Source organism: Chlorocebus sabaeus, chromosome 1, assembly GCF_047675955.1.
Source record: "Chlorocebus sabaeus isolate Y175 chromosome 1, mChlSab1.0.hap1, whole genome shotgun sequence".
Taxonomy (NCBI): domain Eukaryota; kingdom Metazoa; phylum Chordata; class Mammalia; order Primates; family Cercopithecidae; genus Chlorocebus; species Chlorocebus sabaeus.
In genome coordinates, this window is record NC_132904.1 from 90,389,377 (window position 1) to 90,409,502 (window position 20,126).

Genomic DNA, 20,126 nt, shown 5'->3' on the forward strand with positions numbered 1-20,126 from the left:
AGCACTTCCGATTTTAGGGTGATCTTCATTTCTAATATCTGCTCTGACTACTTTAAAAATATAGTCATGTGTTGCATAGCGACAGGGACAGGTTCTGAGAAATGTCTTGTTAGAGGATTTCATTGTGTGATAATAGAATGCACTTATACAGCCCTCGATGGTACAGCCTACTATATACACATCTAGGCTTCATGGCATAGCCTGTTGCTCCTAGTCTACAAACCTGTACAGCATGTTACTGTACTGAATACTCTAGACAGTTGTAACACAACAAAAGCAGTTGACTGAAATGTTACGCAGCTCATGACTATATTTGAAAGAGTGGGTAGTTAGAAATATTTCCCCACAGGATCACAGCTTGTGAATCTGCAAGCTTGGTCATTGCTGGATCTTGATTGCTAGGAATTTAAAAATACCCTTTTCTTCTTTCCCAAGTAATAGTTAAAACCTCATTAAAACCTGAAATTCTTAATTCAGAATAATCTTTCCTTCATCCCTTTCAGTCCTGATTTTAAGTGGTTGAGGTTTCATTACATATTAGGCATGTATTAACAATTCATTGAATGATTACATTATCAAAGAAATGTATTGAAAAAAATAGGTGAATGTCCTAGGTGTGGTGGCTCACGCCTGTAATCCCAGCACTTTGGGAGGCTGAGGTGGGAGGATTGCTTGAGCCCAGGAGTTTGAGACCAGCCCTGGCAACATAGTGAGACCTTGTTTTTAACCGCCTTCCAAAAAAAGCTTTGTATGTTTTTCAGTGCTGCATGTGGAAATGAACAAAAAGATGATTTCCTGAAATTATAGAGGACATTTAACATTCCTAGGTCAAAACTCATCTTGCTTAATCTTTGTGGTACAAATAATAACTCCTGAATATTTATACTATCCTCTTATATAGAAGTTAGAATTTTTTTTCTTGCATGTTGAAACTGAAAAAGCACTTTTTAACAAGAATGTTTAAGTTGGCAGACAAAGTTTTTGTATTCACAGTAGAATGAAGTTGTGGGATTTATCCTTGTTATTTCTAGTTTGGTAAACTAGAGTGTATTGATATTTTGGTTTTTCTCCACAGTTCGTAACGGACCTGAAAGTGGCAGCAAGATTATGGTTCAGTTTCCTCGTAACCAATGTAAAGACCTTCCAAAAAGTGATGTTTTACAAGATAACAAATGGAGTCATCTTCGTGGGCCATTCAAAGAAGTTCAGTGGAATAAAATGGAAGGTCGAAACTTTGTTTATAAAATGGAGCTGCTTATGTCTGCACTTAGCCCTTGTCTACTATGATTTTTTCCAGATGTTTCCTAAAGAAGTTTCCAGAAACTTTGACTTGAAATGTTTGCAGATCAACTATAAGTACAAAGAAGAGATAACTTCCAAAGGAGTGCTGTTTTTAAAAACAATAATTAGGAAATGTTTATTTAGCACTTTGAAACTTTTCACTTTATAAATGACAAGTGCTTTGAAATGCAGAAGTTTATGTACAGTTGTATATACAGTATGACAAGATGTAAAATAATATGTTTTTCATGCAGTTTAAAATATTACTAACTTAAGCGTTTCTATTTGCTTTTTAAATATTCCTTCTTTGATGTGGACATCACATAAAGTGTGTGGTTTAAAAAATCTCCAAATACTTTTTCTTCCCCCAAATACTTCCTAAACTGTTTTTTTTTTTTTTTTTTTTAAAGATGGATTTCACTCGGTAGCCCAGTCTGGAGTGCAGTGGTGTGATCATGGCTCACTGCAGTCTTGACCTCCCGGGCTTAGGTGATCCTCCTGTCTCAGCCTTCCGAGTAGCTGGGACCACACACATGCACCACCATGCCTAGCTAATTTTTGTATTTTTTGTAGAGACAGGGTTTTTCCATGTTGCCCAGGCTGGTTTCCAACTCGACTCAAGTGATCCACCTGCCTCTGCCTCCCAAAGTGCTAGGATTACAGGTGTGAGCCACCATGCCCAGCCTACTCTCTAAACTCTCTACTCTCTAACCTCCAGTTGTCTGCTTTAAGCTTGCCTGGGTCTAACCTACATAGGTAATTTAAGAACATCCTCAGAAAGGACAGCTGAAGGCATAGGAGGCAGATTATCTCTTTAGGGCATCAAGATTTTTTGGTCTGTTCTCCCGCTTGAATGACTTCATCACTTGAGACACCTAGTGCATGGCTCATGCCCAATCTTCCACCTGGGATTCTCCAGCCTCCACCCAGCAGCCCTGGATTGCTTTCTCCAATTAAGGCCTTTCCATTAGCTCTCTGCTTTTTCAAAGGGAAAAAACTAATGCATTAGTGGATTATCTTTTCCAAGGAACAGGTTTGCACTTCTTGGAAATAGTGCCTAAAGTGTGCCCATTAATATGAGATAGATTTAGGCTTATAAACCTTTTGGTACCACTGAAAGTAATATCGTATAGGTGAGGTCTCCTTATAAGTAAGTCTTTCAATTTTTAAAACAGACATCCTGCTTTAACAATTTGTAAGATGACTGTGCAGTAATACAATTCCTTTGTATTTCTCCACTGTGTTTTCATTAAAGAAAAATGGAGCTTGTGGGCCATGATAGAACAACTTTGTGCTTTTTTCCCCTTCTGATCAAGATCTTGCATCTTTCTATCCATGGAAATTAAAATAATTGGTATGAATTTGCGGTTATTTAAAAATCTTGAGTGCTTCAAAAATTATTGTTGCCCACAAAATTTGCTTTGGCCAGTAGGCTAATCTGTACAATTCCATTCACATGAGTCTTTTATGTGATTTCGAAGGCTCACACTAGTAGAGTGAGTCTGAGACTTTTGCTGAATGACCAGTTTTTGTTTATGTAAACTTCTACCATTGTAGATTGATACTTTGGTAAACTAATAAAAATGAATTCCTAATGAAATTTTGAAATGATACAAAATAAAAGCCCCATTTATTTGATTATAACCTAATTAAATTGCATCAAATATTAAAATTTATAGACAGAGTCTCACTCTTATCACCTAGGCTGGAGTGCAGCGGCACTGTCTTGGCTCACTGCAACCTCTGCCTCCTCAGTTCAAGTGATTCTCATGCCTCAGCCTCCCAAGTAACTGGAATTACAGGTGTATGCCACCACGCCCGTCTAATTTTTGTATTTTTGATAGAGACAGGGTTTTGCCGTGTTGGCCAGGCTGGTCTTGAACTCCTGGCCTCAAGTGATCCGCCCTTGACCTCCCAGAGTGCTGGGATTACAGGCATGAGCCACAGCGCCCAGGCCCCGCAAATATAAACATTTCTGAATGCTTTATTTTTTATTTCTCTGCTTGTCATGAATCAGTAACAATTTATGGACCAGGACCACACTTTGAGTAGAATGGCTGAGAATACATGTGCGGATACTACCATCTGTTCTTTTAAACCCCATCTGAGTAGACTGGGATAACTGAAGACTTTACGGTCTTCATATCTTACTTTCCCTGTTTGGTCACATCGCTGTAGTGAATAGCCAGTACCCACCTAAAGAACTGTAGAAACTAAAGCAAATGTGTGGGAAAATGGTAGCTTAGTTGCTGTGGTAGCAATTCTTGTGCCTTATGTTTATTTACATTTTCTAGTTTAATGTTTTAACCTGAATTTCCTGGAGTTTGAAGGATGTGCTGTGGAAACTTGGGAGACAGTTTGAAGGAAACCAGTTAGCCCCTAAACAAGTATTAACAGGTTGGCAAGGAGCTGTGTTTGAATCTTGGCTCTACTACTGGCTTGCTGTATGAACTTGGCGACGTTTCTCTGTGAATCTGTTTCCTTATATATAAATGAAGATAGAGATGCCTCCTCTACTAACCTCAGTGGTGGTTGAGAAGTTTCAATAAGGTTGGTAATAAATGTTAAATTCTAAAATGCTACGTAAATATAATGCATTAAGCAAGTGTGCTTCTAAGAGTCAAGCCAATTAGAAAAAATGGTTGAGACACCAGCTGTATTTATTAGGAGAAAGCATTTCAGAATGTCATGTATTCACATTTGCGTGATTTTTATATATGGTGAAGATATTGAGTGCTTTTCATCAGTTTTATTTGCTGGAATACCATCAAATCAGAGTGATAACCTGATTATCTCATGTTGATCTGGAATTGTAATTGGCCTTTAAATGCTGGGATTACAGGTATGAGATACCACTCCTGGCCTCCTTAGATATTGCTGATGAATAAAAACAGGGGCAACTAAATTATTTAGTAAGTCCACTTTGTTTAGTTGGAAAAAAATCCATTCAGAACATGAGGCACCCGAGGGAAAAATATTTTTACAGACGGAACTACCTGGACAAGCACGAGCCTGTAATATCAAAGGAATTTAACCTAGGTGTGTGTGTGAGATGGAGCAGGAACCCCTTCTTAAAGGCCTGTGGGCGCCCTGAGCATGAAAATAAAGGAAAATCTTGAATTCCTTTGAGGGAATTTCTGGGGTAGTCCTGAGATATAAACAAGCAACTTGATAAGCAAGAAGATAATAGTAACTTAAAACAATTGCCAAGGAAGTTAAGAGTCCAGATGCTTGGTTCCCTATAGAAACTAAAGATAACATCTTAAAATATGACCCTGAGTTGTTTTCAGAATCTCAGATCCCCACCAAGTGGATTTGCTGTCATGTGGGCCTCAGATAAGCAAGGACAACTTGCACTGCTGTTCTTTGTTCTGAATTTCTTCCTGAGGGGCCTGGAGGAGGTCAAGCCTGTGAGCTGGAGCTAACATTCTTTTCTGTTGACCCAAATTTTAGACAAAGCTTCTTAGCCAATTGCAAATCAGAAAATCTTTGAACCCACCTATGACCTGTTGGGCCCTGCTTCGAGATATCCCACCTTTTAGATCAAACCAATGTACAGCCTCCTCCATGTATTGATTTATGACTTTGCCTGTAACCTCTGCCTCTCCACCTTTGTGGGTTTTTTGGGGTTTTCTTGTTTTTGTTTTTTGAGACAGGGTCTTGCTCTGTTACCCAAGCTAGAGTGCAGTAGTGCAATCAGCTGCTCATTGCATCCTCAACCTCCTAGGTTCAAGGAATCCTCCTGCCTCAGCCTCTCAAGTAGCTGGGACTACAGGTATGCACCAACACATCTGTCTGATTTTTAAAAATATTTTGTAGAGTCAGGGTCTCACTATGTTGGCCAGGCTGGTCTCAAACCAGCTCAAGGGATACTCTCACCTTGGCCTCCCAAAGTGCTAGGATTACAGGTGTGAACCATTGTACCTGGCCTTGCCTCCCCACCTTTAAAACCCTTACCTGTAAGCCATTGAGGAGTTGGAGTTCTTGCTCGGTGCCCTACAATAAATACCTCACTTCTCTTGCTGCAGTCCCAACATCAGTGCTTGGCTTTGCTGTGCCAGGTGAGCAGACCCCAGTTTGGTTTGATAATGTTACTTTATAAAACCAAATCTAACACTAAAACTTTAGATTTATTTTACATTATCAATAGCCTCTCTCCCACCAATACTCAATCTCCAAAAAATCTTCCACCAATTCTCGGTAAAACCCACCGAAATCGTGGAACATTGAATTCCCTAAAAGACCAAGAGATTCACAGGACATAGAATTGAATGCATTACTTAACAGGCAGAAGCCATCTTGGTTGAAGGAACTAACCTGATACAATAGTAAGTTTGCCTAAGATGATTTTTGTTTATATCATTTGAAATAAAAAGTGATTTTTCAGTGAACAAACAATTACAGTGTGTTCAAAAATACCCAGCCGGGCACGGTGGCTCATGCCTGTAATCCCCGTCCTTTGGGAGGCTGAGGCAGGCTGATTACCTGAGGTCAGGAGTTCAAGACCAGCCTGACCAACATAGTGAAACCCTGTCTTTACTAAAATACAAAAATTAGCCGGGCATGGTGGTGCACGCCTGTAATCCTAGCTACTTGGGAGGCTGAGGCAGGAGAATTGCTTGAACCTGGGAGGCGGAGGTTGCAGTGAGCTAAGATGGCACCACTGCACTCCAACCTGAGTGACAAGAGCAAAGCTCTGTGAAAAAAAAACAATTAATAGTGTATTCATACTATGGACTGCATGGTGTAGGCAAGAAGAATGAAGTTTTGGAATCGGTAGACATGAAATAATGCCCAAGACACATTAAGAAAAGACTGGTGAGTTGTAGGGTAATATATATGATAGAATCCCATTTGACTATAAAGAAAATAGGTTAAATATGTATATTTGGCATATATATACACAGATATGTTCATATATGCATAAGCAAGTCTAGAAGGATACACACCAAGTTTGACTGTTGTTTCCTCTGGATTGAGGGAAGGAGAGAGATCTTTTACTTTATTTAGTTTTTGTTAATTAACTCTAGCCAAAGATACTTTAATATACATAGACTTTAGTGGCATTTGAATTTTAAAGAAGGATTTATCACCTCTGTAAGCCAAACCAAAAATACCCACTTAATTTTTAAAGGGCAGTGGAAATGTTCTCCTCAAGAATTGGAAAAGCTGACAGCCAGGTTGGGTGGATTCAGGGGTGCAGAGAGATGCAAACACTGGCAACTCACACCATTAATGGGAATTGAGTTGGGGATAGATGTGCTAACAGTGATCACAAGGATTTGCTCTGCTTTTAGTAAGCTATGGATGTGTCTGATGCTTCCCTGGAAACTGGGCAGAAGAAACCTATGCTGGATATGTAAAAGCTGATGCCGGTAAGACAGTTTCCACTTCCCCCAGTATCCTCTCCAGTGTTGTCAAGGAGGCAGCAAGTGAATCACGTCCCTGGGGATTCAACCTATCATATTTGGCTCCTTTGTCCTGGTTACCTCTCCAGCATTCTATTCTGCCATCTCTTCTCAATCCCTTGTTACACTTACCCAGCTCTTCGGAATTGTAGGGTTTCTCTCTGCGTTCTTGCCTGGGGCAAGATATCCTGATAACCTTCTCTCTCACTGCTTTTGCTTCTCACCTTTGTGAGGTATTGCTTCAAATCAGAGTAAGCACAAAATGCTCTCAGGTATTTACCATCTTACGTGGCCTTCAGAGGACATGAGCTCTCCTTGCATACCCGCAACACCATAAAATGAGAAAGTACAATATATACCTTTTGGGGTTCTAAGATCATAACCTCTGAAAGGACATTCTGTTGACAAAGCATGTGTGTTCTGTAGGGTGTCTTATCCATTGCTGAACAAGTGGTACAATCGTCACTTCCTACTTTTGGCCCATTCCAGAACCAGGAAGAACGCTATTGAATTGCAGTTAATATTCTGAAAGCATAAATTTCAAATTGGTCTTCTAGCTACAATGGTGTAGTTTTTCTGAATTGCTAAATAATGTTTACTGTTAGAACCAGTGTAATTAGTTGCATTGTCACTTAAAATATGTGCCAGACCTGGCTGTGATTAAGGGTTTTGTTTATGCTCAGCTTGACAGGACACAGCACCCAGAGCCTCTGATTTTTCGGCAGGAGCAGGCACACACACAAAGGATGAGGGCTTTATTTTCGGGTTTTATTTCATTCATTCTTTAAAACAGTTTTTTTTTTCACAGTTTGAAACATAATTTATAGCTTAATATTTATACTAGCTAATCTCTGTGATTTTTATTTATTAGAAAAATAAAAACCGCAGGCTTTGGATTTTAAAACTTTCCACAGGAATGTTCAGGATGGCAGAGCTTTAAAAGTTCAAAAGAAACCCTTTTTCCAAAGAAATGGGAAGCCAAGGAAAGAAGCTTTTTAAAAAAAAAAAAACTGTAACTTCCCACACTACTGATGTGAATAAACTGTCATGAGATTTTGGGGGGCAATTTAATTGACATCTGCCGTGGAGGCCTCTCAGTGGATGTTCTTTTCCAACTCTCCTTTGATTATGCAGATTGCCAGCCCTGACTTCGGACAAGTGGAAGAGCAGAGTTCTGAAAGGCAGGTAGTGTGGAAGAGGACATGCTGCCCCCAGCAGCTACCCAACTCCTACTGCTTTCCTGCTGGTGGCCTCTCTGTGTGAAAGACAAGAAAGAAATCAGCAGATTATCCTTGAGCCCCTTGGATACTCCTCACCTCGTTTCTTCACAGCACTGGAAACTGTCCTGGCCGAGGGCCTGGTTCCTTTGACTGCTGCATGGGGAAAGGGCACAGTGTGTGAGTTTACTCGTGTGTCTATAGGAGGCGCCTTGAGGGTATCTTCTACCTGTCAGGTGCTAGAGCTACACATCTGTTGTGTAGACCAACTGCTCTCACCTTTTGAATCAAGCAGTGCTGTGGGAGTCCTACTCTGGATACTGACAGTTCCTGTCTGAATATTCTGAGAGATCCCTTCCCACAACTCTGGATTCAATATTGAGGGAAAGGGTTGTAACTTACCCAAACAAATCCTTCTCTGCCACATAGGACATAGAGAAGATATGGACATTGGAGACCTGAAAGGAGGGAGAAGAGAAAGGAATGTTCTAGCACTTCTTAACCTTTGCATGGGTGACTTTGCAGCTGAGGACTAGGAACACATCATCATCGGGTGGTACTTTTGGTCTATAGCTATGAATATTGGAGAGAGAAGAGAATGGAAGATAAATCCATGCCTCCATTTAGAGCTTGTCAAATGGAAGTTGGGATGGAGAAACAGGTGAACATGGTGACCAACAACCGGAGGGAATAATGGCCACAGCCAGCTGTGGTCCAGTCCTCAGTCTCACCTGGAGCCCCAAGACCTTAGGTGATTTTTATCAATTTCTAATACTCAGAATAGCATTTTCCAGTATAGCTTTCCAGATCCTTGAAGCCTCATGCTTTTCATAAGTTGCTCAGAGAACTCTGTGCATACTGTGGGCTTCTCTTGATACCCTGACTGTGAGGTAGGCAAAGGCCAAGCGTTCCTCAGCCCAAGTAGGAGAGGGCAAGGGCCTGACTTGAGACGTGAAGCGTTAGTGACTGAGGGGGACAGATCCAAAGCCCGAGATGACTGATTTTCCAGCTGCATCACCCACTGTGCAAGCTCAGCTTTCACACAGGTGGCATCCAGCGCTTCAGGAGGCCAGGTGCTGCCCATAGCAGAGATGAGCTGTTGTTTTACTTACAGTGGCCTAAATTTGAGCCATGGGAGGGAAAATCCAATTAATGTTGGAATGATGGAGGAAGAGAAAGATAATTTTCTCTCTATTCCTTGTATGCAAAGGTAGCCTCTCAGGAATCCACTGAGCTCCTCCTCCGTAAAACTCCCAGCCACCGGGCCTCACCTCAGCAACTCACTGCAGCACAACAGCACCAACCCCCACCCCTAGTCTCTTCACGTCTGCTCTGAGGCAGCAGATTGTCTGAAAGCCTCAGGTTTTCTCACGATAGCTCCCACAATCGTGCTTGCTTGTGGGATATCAGATGGGGTACTGGTAGGCACAGCAGTTGCAGAGCAGACAGGAGCACAGAAAGCATGTTCTAATGCTGGCTGCACACCCATCTGGAAATCCTCTGGCCTCTGATACAGGGACTCTGACAACAGGCCATCCTGCACGCCAGAGCGAGTGTCATGAGCAAGCAGCCAACGCTTGCACTCACCCATTGGTTATGGGTCAGCACGGCTGTGACGCTGCAGCCAAGCAAAGCTCCTGGTTCAAGGCCTCAATCACTCTTCTCCTTGAACTTGGCGTGAGTCCTAAAACTAGCTTTGTCCATCCACGATCCTCAACTCCATGCAGTCAGTGTTAATCTCCTGCTGTCCTGTCAGGAGCGGGCTGCAACAGGACCACATACAATGGGTATAATAGCTGTGCTTGCTCTTTTCTGTTGGAGAATGGTTTCCTCTTGAGGTAGGAATGCAGTTAGGCCCAGCCTTGGCTAACATTCAACATCTTCCAGCTCAATCTCCTCAGTTGTGCTTTCTGTAAAACAAAGACAAGTCAATGAGTTGGAAATCAAGCCACATAGTGCTTTCTTGGTGAGAACAAGGTAACACATGCCACCTCTGGCCTCAAAACCACTCATGGATTATCACAAGGCCTAGGGAGTTACCTTTGAGTTTGTGTCTTCTCTTCCTCTGAAATTTATATGCACACTTATTACAAACCCACATGAGGCTGATTAACACTGCGGCCACAGCAGCGAGAAAAGCAAGGATGACAGCGACAAAGTGCAGGTCTTCATAGAGGATCTCTATGGAGTGAGGGTGAGGGGAGGGGGAAGACAACATTTCTTTTAATATTGTGAAATCGACCTCCCACACACTCACCGTTCAGCGGGGTGCCCGGGGCCCGGGGATGTCTTACCAGAGACGTGCAGCACGATGGTGCCAAACTGGCTGCTCCCCTGGCGTTCCGTCACGGTGATGACATAGTAGCCGGAATCCCTCACTCCCACACTGAAGAGCTGGATGGAGCCGTTGTCGAAGGTGCAGACTCTGTCCTTGTGGCTTTGGGAGATGTTGGCCTGAGTCCCTGGTTTCCACTCCACGATCTTCTGCGTTCCCCAGTTGGACGAATACGTCCATTCGATGGTGGGCACTCCGTGACAGGAGTACTCAACGGAGAGCAGGATGTCGTCTTTGACGGTGGCATTGATGGTGGCCTGAGGAATGTACAGGGACACGCCCTGACCTGCAGGATGATATGCTGGATGTTGGGCACATATATGTGGCTTTATACTGAAGTGAACTTACATAATTCGTTAATCTATTTCACAAATATTTATTGCGTGCCTATTATATGCCAGGAACTGTTCTAGGTTTTGGTGCTTAAGCGATAATGCTGAACAAGACACAAGGCTCCCTGGAGATAGAGAGCTCTACATACAGAGCAACCTTTTTCTATTCTGAAGAAACTCTGTTTAGAATGCTCCCTTTTATTTCAACCAGAAATCTGACACCTTTGTAGCAAGGTGGACTATAGAGGGTCTCTCCTAGTATATGGGACTGTTCTCATGACTCTCTGGATCACTCCCTCTCACTGAAGCCCTCAATGTGTAACGTAGTTATTCTTTAACACAAAACAAAGTGCAGAGTTTAAGATGACTGGAATAAAGAAGAAAACAGAGGTCAAATTCCAGGCCAGACCTCGGAGGGCAGGAATCATGTTTTCTTTATCCCTATGGTCCCTGAACCCAGTACAATGCCTGACACATGGTGGTTGGTCAATAAATGTTTGCTGAGTAAATGAATAAGTGAATGACCAAATATTTACAGCAACAAGAAGCATGAGCTTTTTCCTAATAAGAATGTCAATGCTTGGGTGGTTTGAAAAATTAGGTACATCTAAAAGCTAACATAGGGAAGAGAACTATATTTAAGACTTTCTGTGCCAGTTACTATGTTATCTACTTTACAGTCCTTATCTATTTTATTGTATTTATTTTTTGAGATGGGGTCTTGCTCTTTCACCTGGGCAGGAGTGCAATGGTTTGATCTCAGCTCACTGCAACCTCCACCTCCTGGGTTCAAGCAATTCTCCTGCCTCAGTCTCCCAAGTAGCTGGGACTACAGGCGCCTGCCACCACACCTGGCTAATTTTTTGTATTTTTAGTAGAGACAGGGTTTCACTATGTTGGCCAGGCTGGTCTCAGACTCCTGACCTCATGATCTGCCTGCCTCAGCTTCCCAAAGTATTGGGATTACAGGCATGAGCCACTGCACCCAGCCATCTTTTATTTTTTACATAGGCACACCAACATGCCCACATAACCAGTAAATGGAAGAGGAGGGATTTCAGCACAGCTCTGATTCCAATCTTGGATCTCTATGTGGGGAAAAGGAAGAGAGATCAGCCTGTTACTGTGTCTATATAGAAAGAAGTAGACATAAGAGACTCCATTTTGTTCTGTATTTGAGATGCTGTTAATCTGTGACCCTACCCCCAACCTTGTCCTTGCAAGAGACATGTGCTGCGGTGACTCAAGGTTGAATGGATTTTGGGCTGTGCAGAATGTGTCTTTGTTAAACAAGTGCCTGAAGGCAGCTTGCTGGTTAAAAGTCATCACCATTCTCTTAATTTCAACTACCCAGGGACACGTACACGGCCAAAGGTTGCAGGGACCTCTGCCTAGGAAAGCTAGGTGTTGTCTAAGGTTTTTCCCCATGTGATAGACTGAAACAATGCTACTAAAAGGTTTATGGAGATGTTTGCATATGCATCTCAAGGCACAACATTTTCCTTTAACCTTATTCATGTCACAGAGATTTTTGTTCATATGTCTTACTGCCGATTTCCTCTTTTTCTTTGATCCTATTGTCCTGCCACTCCCCTGTCTTTAAGATGGTAAAGATAATTATCAATAAATACTAAGGGAACTCAGAGACCGGTGCCAGCGTGGGTCCTCTGTAAGCTGAGCGCCGGTCCCCTGGGTCCCCACTTTCTCGTTCTCTTTACTTTGTCTCTGTGTCTTATTTCTTTTCTCAAGTCTCTCGTTCCACCTTACGAGAAACAGCCACAGGTGTGGAGGGGCAGGCCACCCCTTCATCTCTACTTTGTTTTTTGTTTTCTTTTGTTTTTGAGACAGTCTTGCTTGCTCTGTCGCCCAGGCTGGAGTGCAGAGTCATGATCTCAGCTCACTCAACCTCCACCTCCTGGGTTCAAGTGATTCTTTTTTTTTTTTTTTTTTTGAGATGGAGTCTCGCTCTGTCGCCCAGGCTAGAGTGCAGTGGCCCAATCTCAGCTCACTGTAAACTCCGCCTCCCGGGTTCACGCCATTCTCCTGCCTCAGCCTCCGAGTAGCTGGGACTACCACCTCGCCTGGCTAATTTTTTGTATTTTTAGTAGAGACGGGGTTTCATCGTGTTAGCCAGGATGGTCTTGGTCTCCTGACCTCATGATCTGCCCGCCTCGGCCTCCCAAAGTGCTGGGATTACAGGCGTGAGCCACCGCGCCAAGCTAAATTTTTTTTGCATTAATATTTTTAGTAGAAATGGGGTTTTGTCATGTTGGCCAGACTGGCCTCAAGTGATCTGCCTTCTCGGCCTCCCAAAATGTTGGGATTACAGGCATGAGCCACCATGCCCAGCCCATCTCTCTACTTTGTGACTATCTATCAATCATGTATCTATGTTTCCTGATTTCTCTGACCTCAAATATGAGCAGTTGCAGTAGTGATTACTGCTATAAGATTTAGAGAACTATATTTAGAACTAGTGACAAATCTATATTATAACCTCTGTGCATTTCGTGTACATTCTGTTAACTATGTTGGTCAAGGTTACTAACAGGTTAATATCCTGGGAGACTACCAGCCCTTTTCACACCCTCATGGAACTTCACTTTGAGCATTTCAGTTACTTTGGCCCAGGAAACTACAAAACTAAAAAATAAATAAAAATAATAACTCCAATTTTCTCAGATGCTGATACAACTGGAAACTGGCTGATTGATTCTTGCTGGTTTTTATATTTTCTCTGGACCAGAGAAACCTCTTGCCTTTTTTTTTTTTTTTTTTTTTTTTTTGGTAGCGATGAGGTCTTTCTGTGTTGCTAGGCACTGGTCTTGGACTCCTGGCCTCAACCTCCCAGAGTGTTGGGATTACAAGTGTGAGCCACTGTGTCCAGCCTAGAAAAGCTTCTTTAAAATTTTTTTCAAATTTAATTGACAAATAGATTGTATACATTCAAGGTATACAGCCTGATGATATATCTCTATGTTGTGTAATGATGATCACAATTAAATTAATGAATATATCCATCACCACTCGTGCTGAACATGTAGTTCCCAGAATTTGTTTATCTTATAACTCAAAGTTTGGACCTTTTGATCTACATCTCCCTCTTCCCCACTGGCCCCAGCCTCTGGCAACAATTCTACTGTATTTCTATGAGTTCAATTTTTTTAGATTCCACATATAAGTGAGATCATACAGTATTTGTCTTCCTATGTCTGGCTTATTTCATTTAGCAACTTAGCATAATGTCGTTCAGGTTCATCCATGTTGTCACAAATGGCATGGTTTTCTTCTTCATATGGCTGAATAATATTCATATATATCTTTATTTATATATTCATCTGTCAATGGACACTTAGGTAGTTTCCATGTCTTGGCTGTTGTGAATATGGTGCAGTGAACAAGAACATGCAGATATCTCTTTGTTACACTGATTTCAGTTGTTTTTGATATATACCCAGTAGGATTGGTGGGTTGTAGGGCACTTTTCTTTTCTTTTTCGAGACAGGCTCTCACTCTGTTGCCCAGGCTGGAGTGCAGTGGCGTAGTCTCGGCTTACTACAACCTCCGCCTCCCAGGTTCAAGCGATTCTCCTGCCTCAGCCTCCTGAGTAGCTGGGATAACAGGCGCCCGCCACTTCGCCCAGCTAATTTTTGTCTTTTTAGTAGAGATGGGGTTTCACCATGTTAGTCAGGCTGACCTCGAACTCCTGGCATCAGGTGATCCACCCACCTTGGTCTCCCAAAGTGCTGGGATTACAGGCATGAGCCACCATGCCTGGCTGGTACTTCTATTTTTAATTTTTCTGAGGAATTTCCATACTTTTTTTCATAATAGCTATATCAATTTACATTCCCACCAACATCGTGCAAGGGTTCCCTTTCTCTATATCTTGACCAACATTTGTCATCTTGTCTTTTTGACAATAGCCAGCCTAACAGGAGTGAGGTGATATCTCATTGTGGTTTTGATTTGCACTTCCCTGATTAGTTCAGCACCGATTTTTGTACCTGTTGGCCATTTGTATTGTTTTCTTTGGAGAAATGGCTATTCAGGTCCTTGTGCCCATTTTTAAATCATTTGTTTCTTTTTTGTTGTTGTTTGGTTTATGCTATTGAGTTGTATGAGTTCTGTTTATATTTTAGATATTAACCCCTTTCCAGGTTTGCAGTTATTTTTCTGAATTCTGTAGATTTCCTTTCCATTTTGTTGATTGTTTCCTTTGCTGTACAGAAGGTTTTTAGTTTGATGTTGTCCCACTTACTCATTTTTGGTTTTGTTGCTTGTGTTTTGGGTATCATCCAAAAAGTTATTGCCAAGACCAATGTCAAGAAGTTTTTCCCTATTTTCCCTTTAGGAGTTTTATGGTTTCACATCTTACACTTAAGTGTTTAATCCAGTTCAAGTTAATTTTTATGAATGATGTAAGATAAGGGTTCAATTTCACTCTTTTACATGTGAATTTTCAGTTTTGCCAACACCCTTTTTGAAGAGACTCCTTTCTTCATTGTGTATTCTTGACACTTTAGTCAAATATTAGTTGACCATATATAAATGCCTTTGTTTCTGGGCTATTTTGTTTCATTGATCTGTGTGCCTGTTTTTACGCCAGTGCCATACCACTTCAGTTTACTATAGCTTTGCAATTTGCTTTGAAATCAGGAGGCATGATGCCTTCCACTTTGTTCTTCTTTCTCAAGATTGCTTTGGCTATTCAGGATCTTTTGTGCTTCTATATGAATTTGATTTTTTTTGTTTTTTGTTTTTTTTTTGAGACAGGGTCGCCCTCTGCCACCTAGGCTGGAGTGCAGTGGTACAATCATGGCTCCCTGTAGCCTCGACCTCCCTGGGGTTAAGAAGATCCTCCCACCTCAGCCTCCCAAGTAGCTGGGAATATAGGTGTGCACCACCACATCCAGGTAACTTTTGTATTTTTTGTAGACACAGGTTTTCACCATGTTGTGCAGGCTAGTCTCAAACTCCTGGGCTCAAGAGATCCACCTGCCTCAGCCTCCCAAAGTGCTAGGATTACAGGCGTGAGCCACTGCGTCTGGCCTGCTTTTTTGATTTCTGTGAAGAATGCCATTGAAATTTTGATACGGATTGCATTGACTCTGCAGATTGCATTGGGTAATATGGACATTTTAACAATATTAATTCTTCCCATCCATGAACATAGGGTCTCTTTCCATTTATTTGTGTCTTCAGTTTCCTTCGTCACTGTCTTATAGTTTTCAGCATATAGACTTCTCGCCTTCTTTGTTAAATTTATTCCTAAATACTCTATTATTTTTGATTTTATTGTAAATGGGACAGCTTTTTTCCTTTCCTTTTCTTTTTATTTTTCTTTTTTTGTTGTTGTTGTTGAGATATGGTATCACTTTGTCACCCAGGCTGGAGTACCATGGTGCAATCTTGGCTCACTGCAGCCTTGACCACCCGGTCAAGGTCTGAAATAAATGAAATAGAGACTAGAAAAATGATAGAAAAGATGTACAAAACTAAGAGTTGATTTAAAAAAAAAAAAAAAAGAAGGGCCAGGCTCAGTGACTTATGTCTATAATCCCAGTGCTTCGAGAGGCCACTGTGGGAGAGGATCATCTGAGGCCAGGAGTTCAAGACCAGCCTGGGTATAATTTAGTGAAACCCTATATCTACAGAAAGCAAAAAATTAGCCAGGTGTGGTGGTGCACACCTGTAGTTCTAGCTACTTGGAAGGCTGAAGCAGTTGGATCACCTGAGCCCAGGAGTTTCAGGCTGCAGCGAGCTATGATCATGCCATTGAACTCCAGCCTGGGCAACAGAGCCAGATCCTGTCTCTAAAAAAATTAAAAATAAATAAAAATTCAGAAATACATAAAATCGACAAACCTTTAGTTTTCTGACCTGATCTTTATTATTTCTTTTCTTCTGCTCTTCTTTTTCTATTTATTTTCTAATACTTCCTTGAAGTATAAAGTTAGGTTGATTACTTGACATTTTTTTTTTTTTTTTTTTTTTTGAGACGGAGTCTTGCTGTGTCGCCCAGGCTGGAATGCAGTGGCACGATCTCAGCTTACTGCAAGCTCCACCTCCCGGGTTCATGCCATTCTTCTGCCTCGGCTTCCCAAGTAGCTGGGACTACAGGCGCCTGCCACAACGCCCGGCTAATTTTTTTTATATTTTTAGAAGAGACGGAGTTTCACCATGTTAGCCAGGATGGTCTCAATCTCCTGACCTCGTGATCCACCTGCCTCAGCCTCCCAAAGTGCTGGTATTACAGGCGTGAGCCACTGCGCCTGGGCCGACGTCTTTTTTCTTAATGTAAGCGTTTATAGTTATAAACTTTCCCCTTAAAACTGTTTTTGCTGCCACCCTATAAATTATGGTATGCTCTATTTCCATTTTTGTTTCAAGATTTTTTTCATTTTTTTCTTTGACACATTGGTTATTTAGGAGTGCGTTGTTTAATTTCTACGTATGTGAGAATTTTCCAATTTTACTCCTACTGTTGATTTCTAGTTTCATATTACCATGGTCAGGAAAGACACTTGATATAATTTAAATCTTGAATTTGTTAAGACTTGAGAAAAACCTCCTCTTAATTAGACAGACTAAGCGGGCATTTAGGTGTTAGGAAAAAAGTGGTTTCTCCTTCCATCAAAGATTATCACATATAATTAGGAATAAATAATCCATAACAGGCTGGGTGCAGTGGCTCATGCCTGTAATCCCAGCACTTTGGGAGGCCAAGGTGGGTGGGTCACCTGAGGTCGGGAGCTTGAGACCAGCCTGACCAACATGGAGAAACCCCATCTCTACTAAAAATACAAAATTAGCTGGGCGTCGTGGCACATGCCTGCAATCCCAGCTACTTGGGAGGCTGAGGCAGCAGAATCACTTGAACCCAAGAGACGGAGGTTGCTGTGAGCTGAGATTGCACCACTGCACTCCAGCCTGGCAACAAGAGCAAAACTCCATCTCAAAATAATAATAATAATAATCTATAACAAAGATGAAAAATTAACATTCATGGTTTTAAAGCAAACTGCTTGTCAATTATTTAAAAAGTTGAATTAACGAATAACCACCTCTGCATCTCATGCTAAAATTAATCCAGAATGAGTCCAGAGAAACTTAGTGACTGGGCGAATATTCAGGCCTGGCTCAAGTGTTCTGTTCAAGAAGCTTGGTTCAGTACATCAGATTTCACTTATAAAATGGATGGGCTGGTCTGAAGGTAGTGAGTTATCTCAACTGATTGTTCACAGTCAGTTACAGATGAAACCCCTTATTCTGCTCTTTCTCTCCTTCTCACTACTGCTCTTGAGTAGTCTTAAAAAAAAAAAAAAAAAAAGGGACCGCAGGCAGCAATTCACAAGAATGAGCTTTATATGGGCAAGGGAAGACATCTGTGATGTTACTAAGTTAAAAAAAGTAAATGTACGGCCAGGGGCGGTGGCTCATGCCTGTAATCCCAGCACTTAGGGAGGCCGAGGTGGGGGGGATCACGAGGTCAGGAGATCCAGACCATCCTGGCTAACACGGTGAAACCCCATCTCTACTAAAAATGCAAAAAATTAGCCGGGCGTGGTGGTGGGCACCTGTAGTCCCAGCTACTCGGGAAGCTGAGGCAGGAGAATGGCGTGAACCCGGGAGGCGGAGCTTGCAGTGAGCCGAGATGGCGCCACTGCACTCCAGCCTGGGTGACAGAGCGAGACTCCATCTCAAAAAAAAAAAAAAAAGAATAAAAAAAAAGAAATGCACAAAACAGCATACCTAATGTGATCTCATTTATAGTTGTGTAAATATGTGCTAGTATATACATATTATGTATGGAAAAATAGAAACTTGTTGGAGTAATATATGCTAAACTGTTAACAGGGATTGCCCCTCAGAGATCAAATGGCAGAATAATTTTATTTTCCATGTAAGCTATTTATATAATTTTGAATTTTTCAGTTATTTATTGAGTTGATAATTTTTAAAAATGTACTTTAAAAAGTCTTTTTAAGTTCTCCTGATTAGACTATGCAGTCTTGGCCAGCAAAATTTAAAGTTTACTTTACTTTTTTATTTTTTATATGGAGTCTCACTCTGTCACCCCCAGGTTGGAATGCAATGGCATGGTCTTGGCTCACTGCAACCTCCACCTCCCAGGTTCAAGTGATTCACCCACCTTAGCCTCCCAAGTAGCTGGGACTATAGGCACATGCCACTACACCTGGCTAATTTTTGTATTTTTAGTAGAGACAGGGTTTCACTATGTTGGCCAGGCTGGTCTCGAACTCCTGACCTCATGATCCACCCGCCTCAGCCTCCCAAAGTGCTGGGATTACAGGCAGAGCCACTGCGCCCAGCCCAAAATTTAAAGTTTAAAAGTTTACCTTTGCATCTTCACTTGGATTATTTGTGGAAAGCAGAGAGGAACTAAATTTCTAGGCATTTCCAAGATAGATGTGGAAGCCTCTCTTAAAGAACAAGTCACAGAGTAGAAGATTTTAGCAGGGCAGAAGTCACTGGAACCTGAACCAAAGGGCTTCCCGAATTCCTGGAGATGGTGAGACCCTCTGGTAACTAATCAGAAAGCTGTCAAGAGGAAATAGTAAAAGTACTAGGAAGCTGAAACCACCTACCAAGCAATGGGCTGGAATATAACACTCAGAAAGGTTACTTACTCCTTTTCTTACAAATAATTACAAAGGTTGTACTTTTCAGTTTTTTAAAAATTGATTATTCAGAAGGGGGATATATTTCTTGAAATCACAACAAAGGTCAATACTGTTGAGATGACAATTACATCTGTTGAGATGACAAGAATATCAACTAATGACAGGACAAATATCTTGCCAATATAGTCTCTGCATTTAAGGAGTTATAGAGATACATCTTAATTAGGATAACTCATTTTCACTTCATTTATCTGGAAAACAACTTATTCAGCAAATGTGATCATCAGATGCAGCTGAGAACTAGAAACTAAGCATCATTGTCATCCTTATCAAGCCTTTAATTAAGCAGCTAGCATATACTGGTTTCAGAACCTAAGGTTCAGTAGTCCTAATTCAGAAAACTGTTACAGTGGGGTAGGTGAGTGACGAGTGACATTACAAAAGGATCATTTCAATTGGCAGGGAGGTGTAGGGGAGACACCTGATGTGGGCAGGACACACCCAGGCTTTTCCCTGGGACCTCCTTGCTGGGAGATCTGGAGAAAGTTCTTAACTGTGAGAGCCTCAGCTCTCCTGTGAGGATGAGGGTCAATGACACATGTAAGGCCCAGAAACAGGCTGGGCACTGAGCAGTGACACAGAGCTTTGTGTTCATCCAGGAGCTGCAGCCCCCACCACTTACCCTTCTCTGATCAGGTCTCTGTCACCTGCCTCAGGGTGACTGACCAACTGCCCCAACTGCCCCAGTTTGTCCCAGGACTGAGGGATTTCCCAGGATGTGGCAGTTCCAGGGCTAAAATCAGGACAGTCACGGGCAAACCAACAGAATTGATCACTTGCGGTGGCTCACACCTGTAATCCCAGCACTTCGGGAGGCCAAGGCAGGCAGATCACCTGAGGTCAGG

The 20,126-nt window shown here is 41.9% G+C and overlaps 2 protein-coding genes across 4 annotated transcripts in view; one reads left to right on the forward strand and one right to left on the reverse strand.

Annotated features, from left to right (window-relative positions):
• Positions 1-12,290, forward strand: part of MED17 (mediator complex subunit 17) — a 39,300-nt gene extending 27,010 nt beyond the window's left edge. For 2 of the 3 annotated variants that reach the window (XM_008020544.3, XM_008020546.3), the window contains exon 12: positions 1,076-12,290. In XM_008020544.3, the coding sequence (XP_008018735.1) occupies positions 1,076-1,287 (212 nt within the window). In that variant the 3' untranslated portion in view covers positions 1,288-12,290. The remainder of the gene's footprint in view (positions 1-1,075) is intronic. The other variant, XR_012094413.1, reaches the window with a different exon arrangement.
• Positions 7,444-20,126, reverse strand: part of VSTM5 (V-set and transmembrane domain containing 5) — a 33,964-nt gene continuing 21,281 nt past the window's right edge. The window contains exons 2-4 of the mRNA XM_038005325.2: positions 10,201-10,527; positions 9,947-10,087; positions 7,444-9,816 (exon numbers count right to left, since the gene is read on the reverse strand). Coding sequence (XP_037861253.1) covers positions 9,773-9,816; positions 9,947-10,087; positions 10,201-10,527 — 512 coding nt within the window. The 3' untranslated portion in view covers positions 7,444-9,772. The remainder of the gene's footprint in view (positions 9,817-9,946; positions 10,088-10,200; positions 10,528-20,126) is intronic.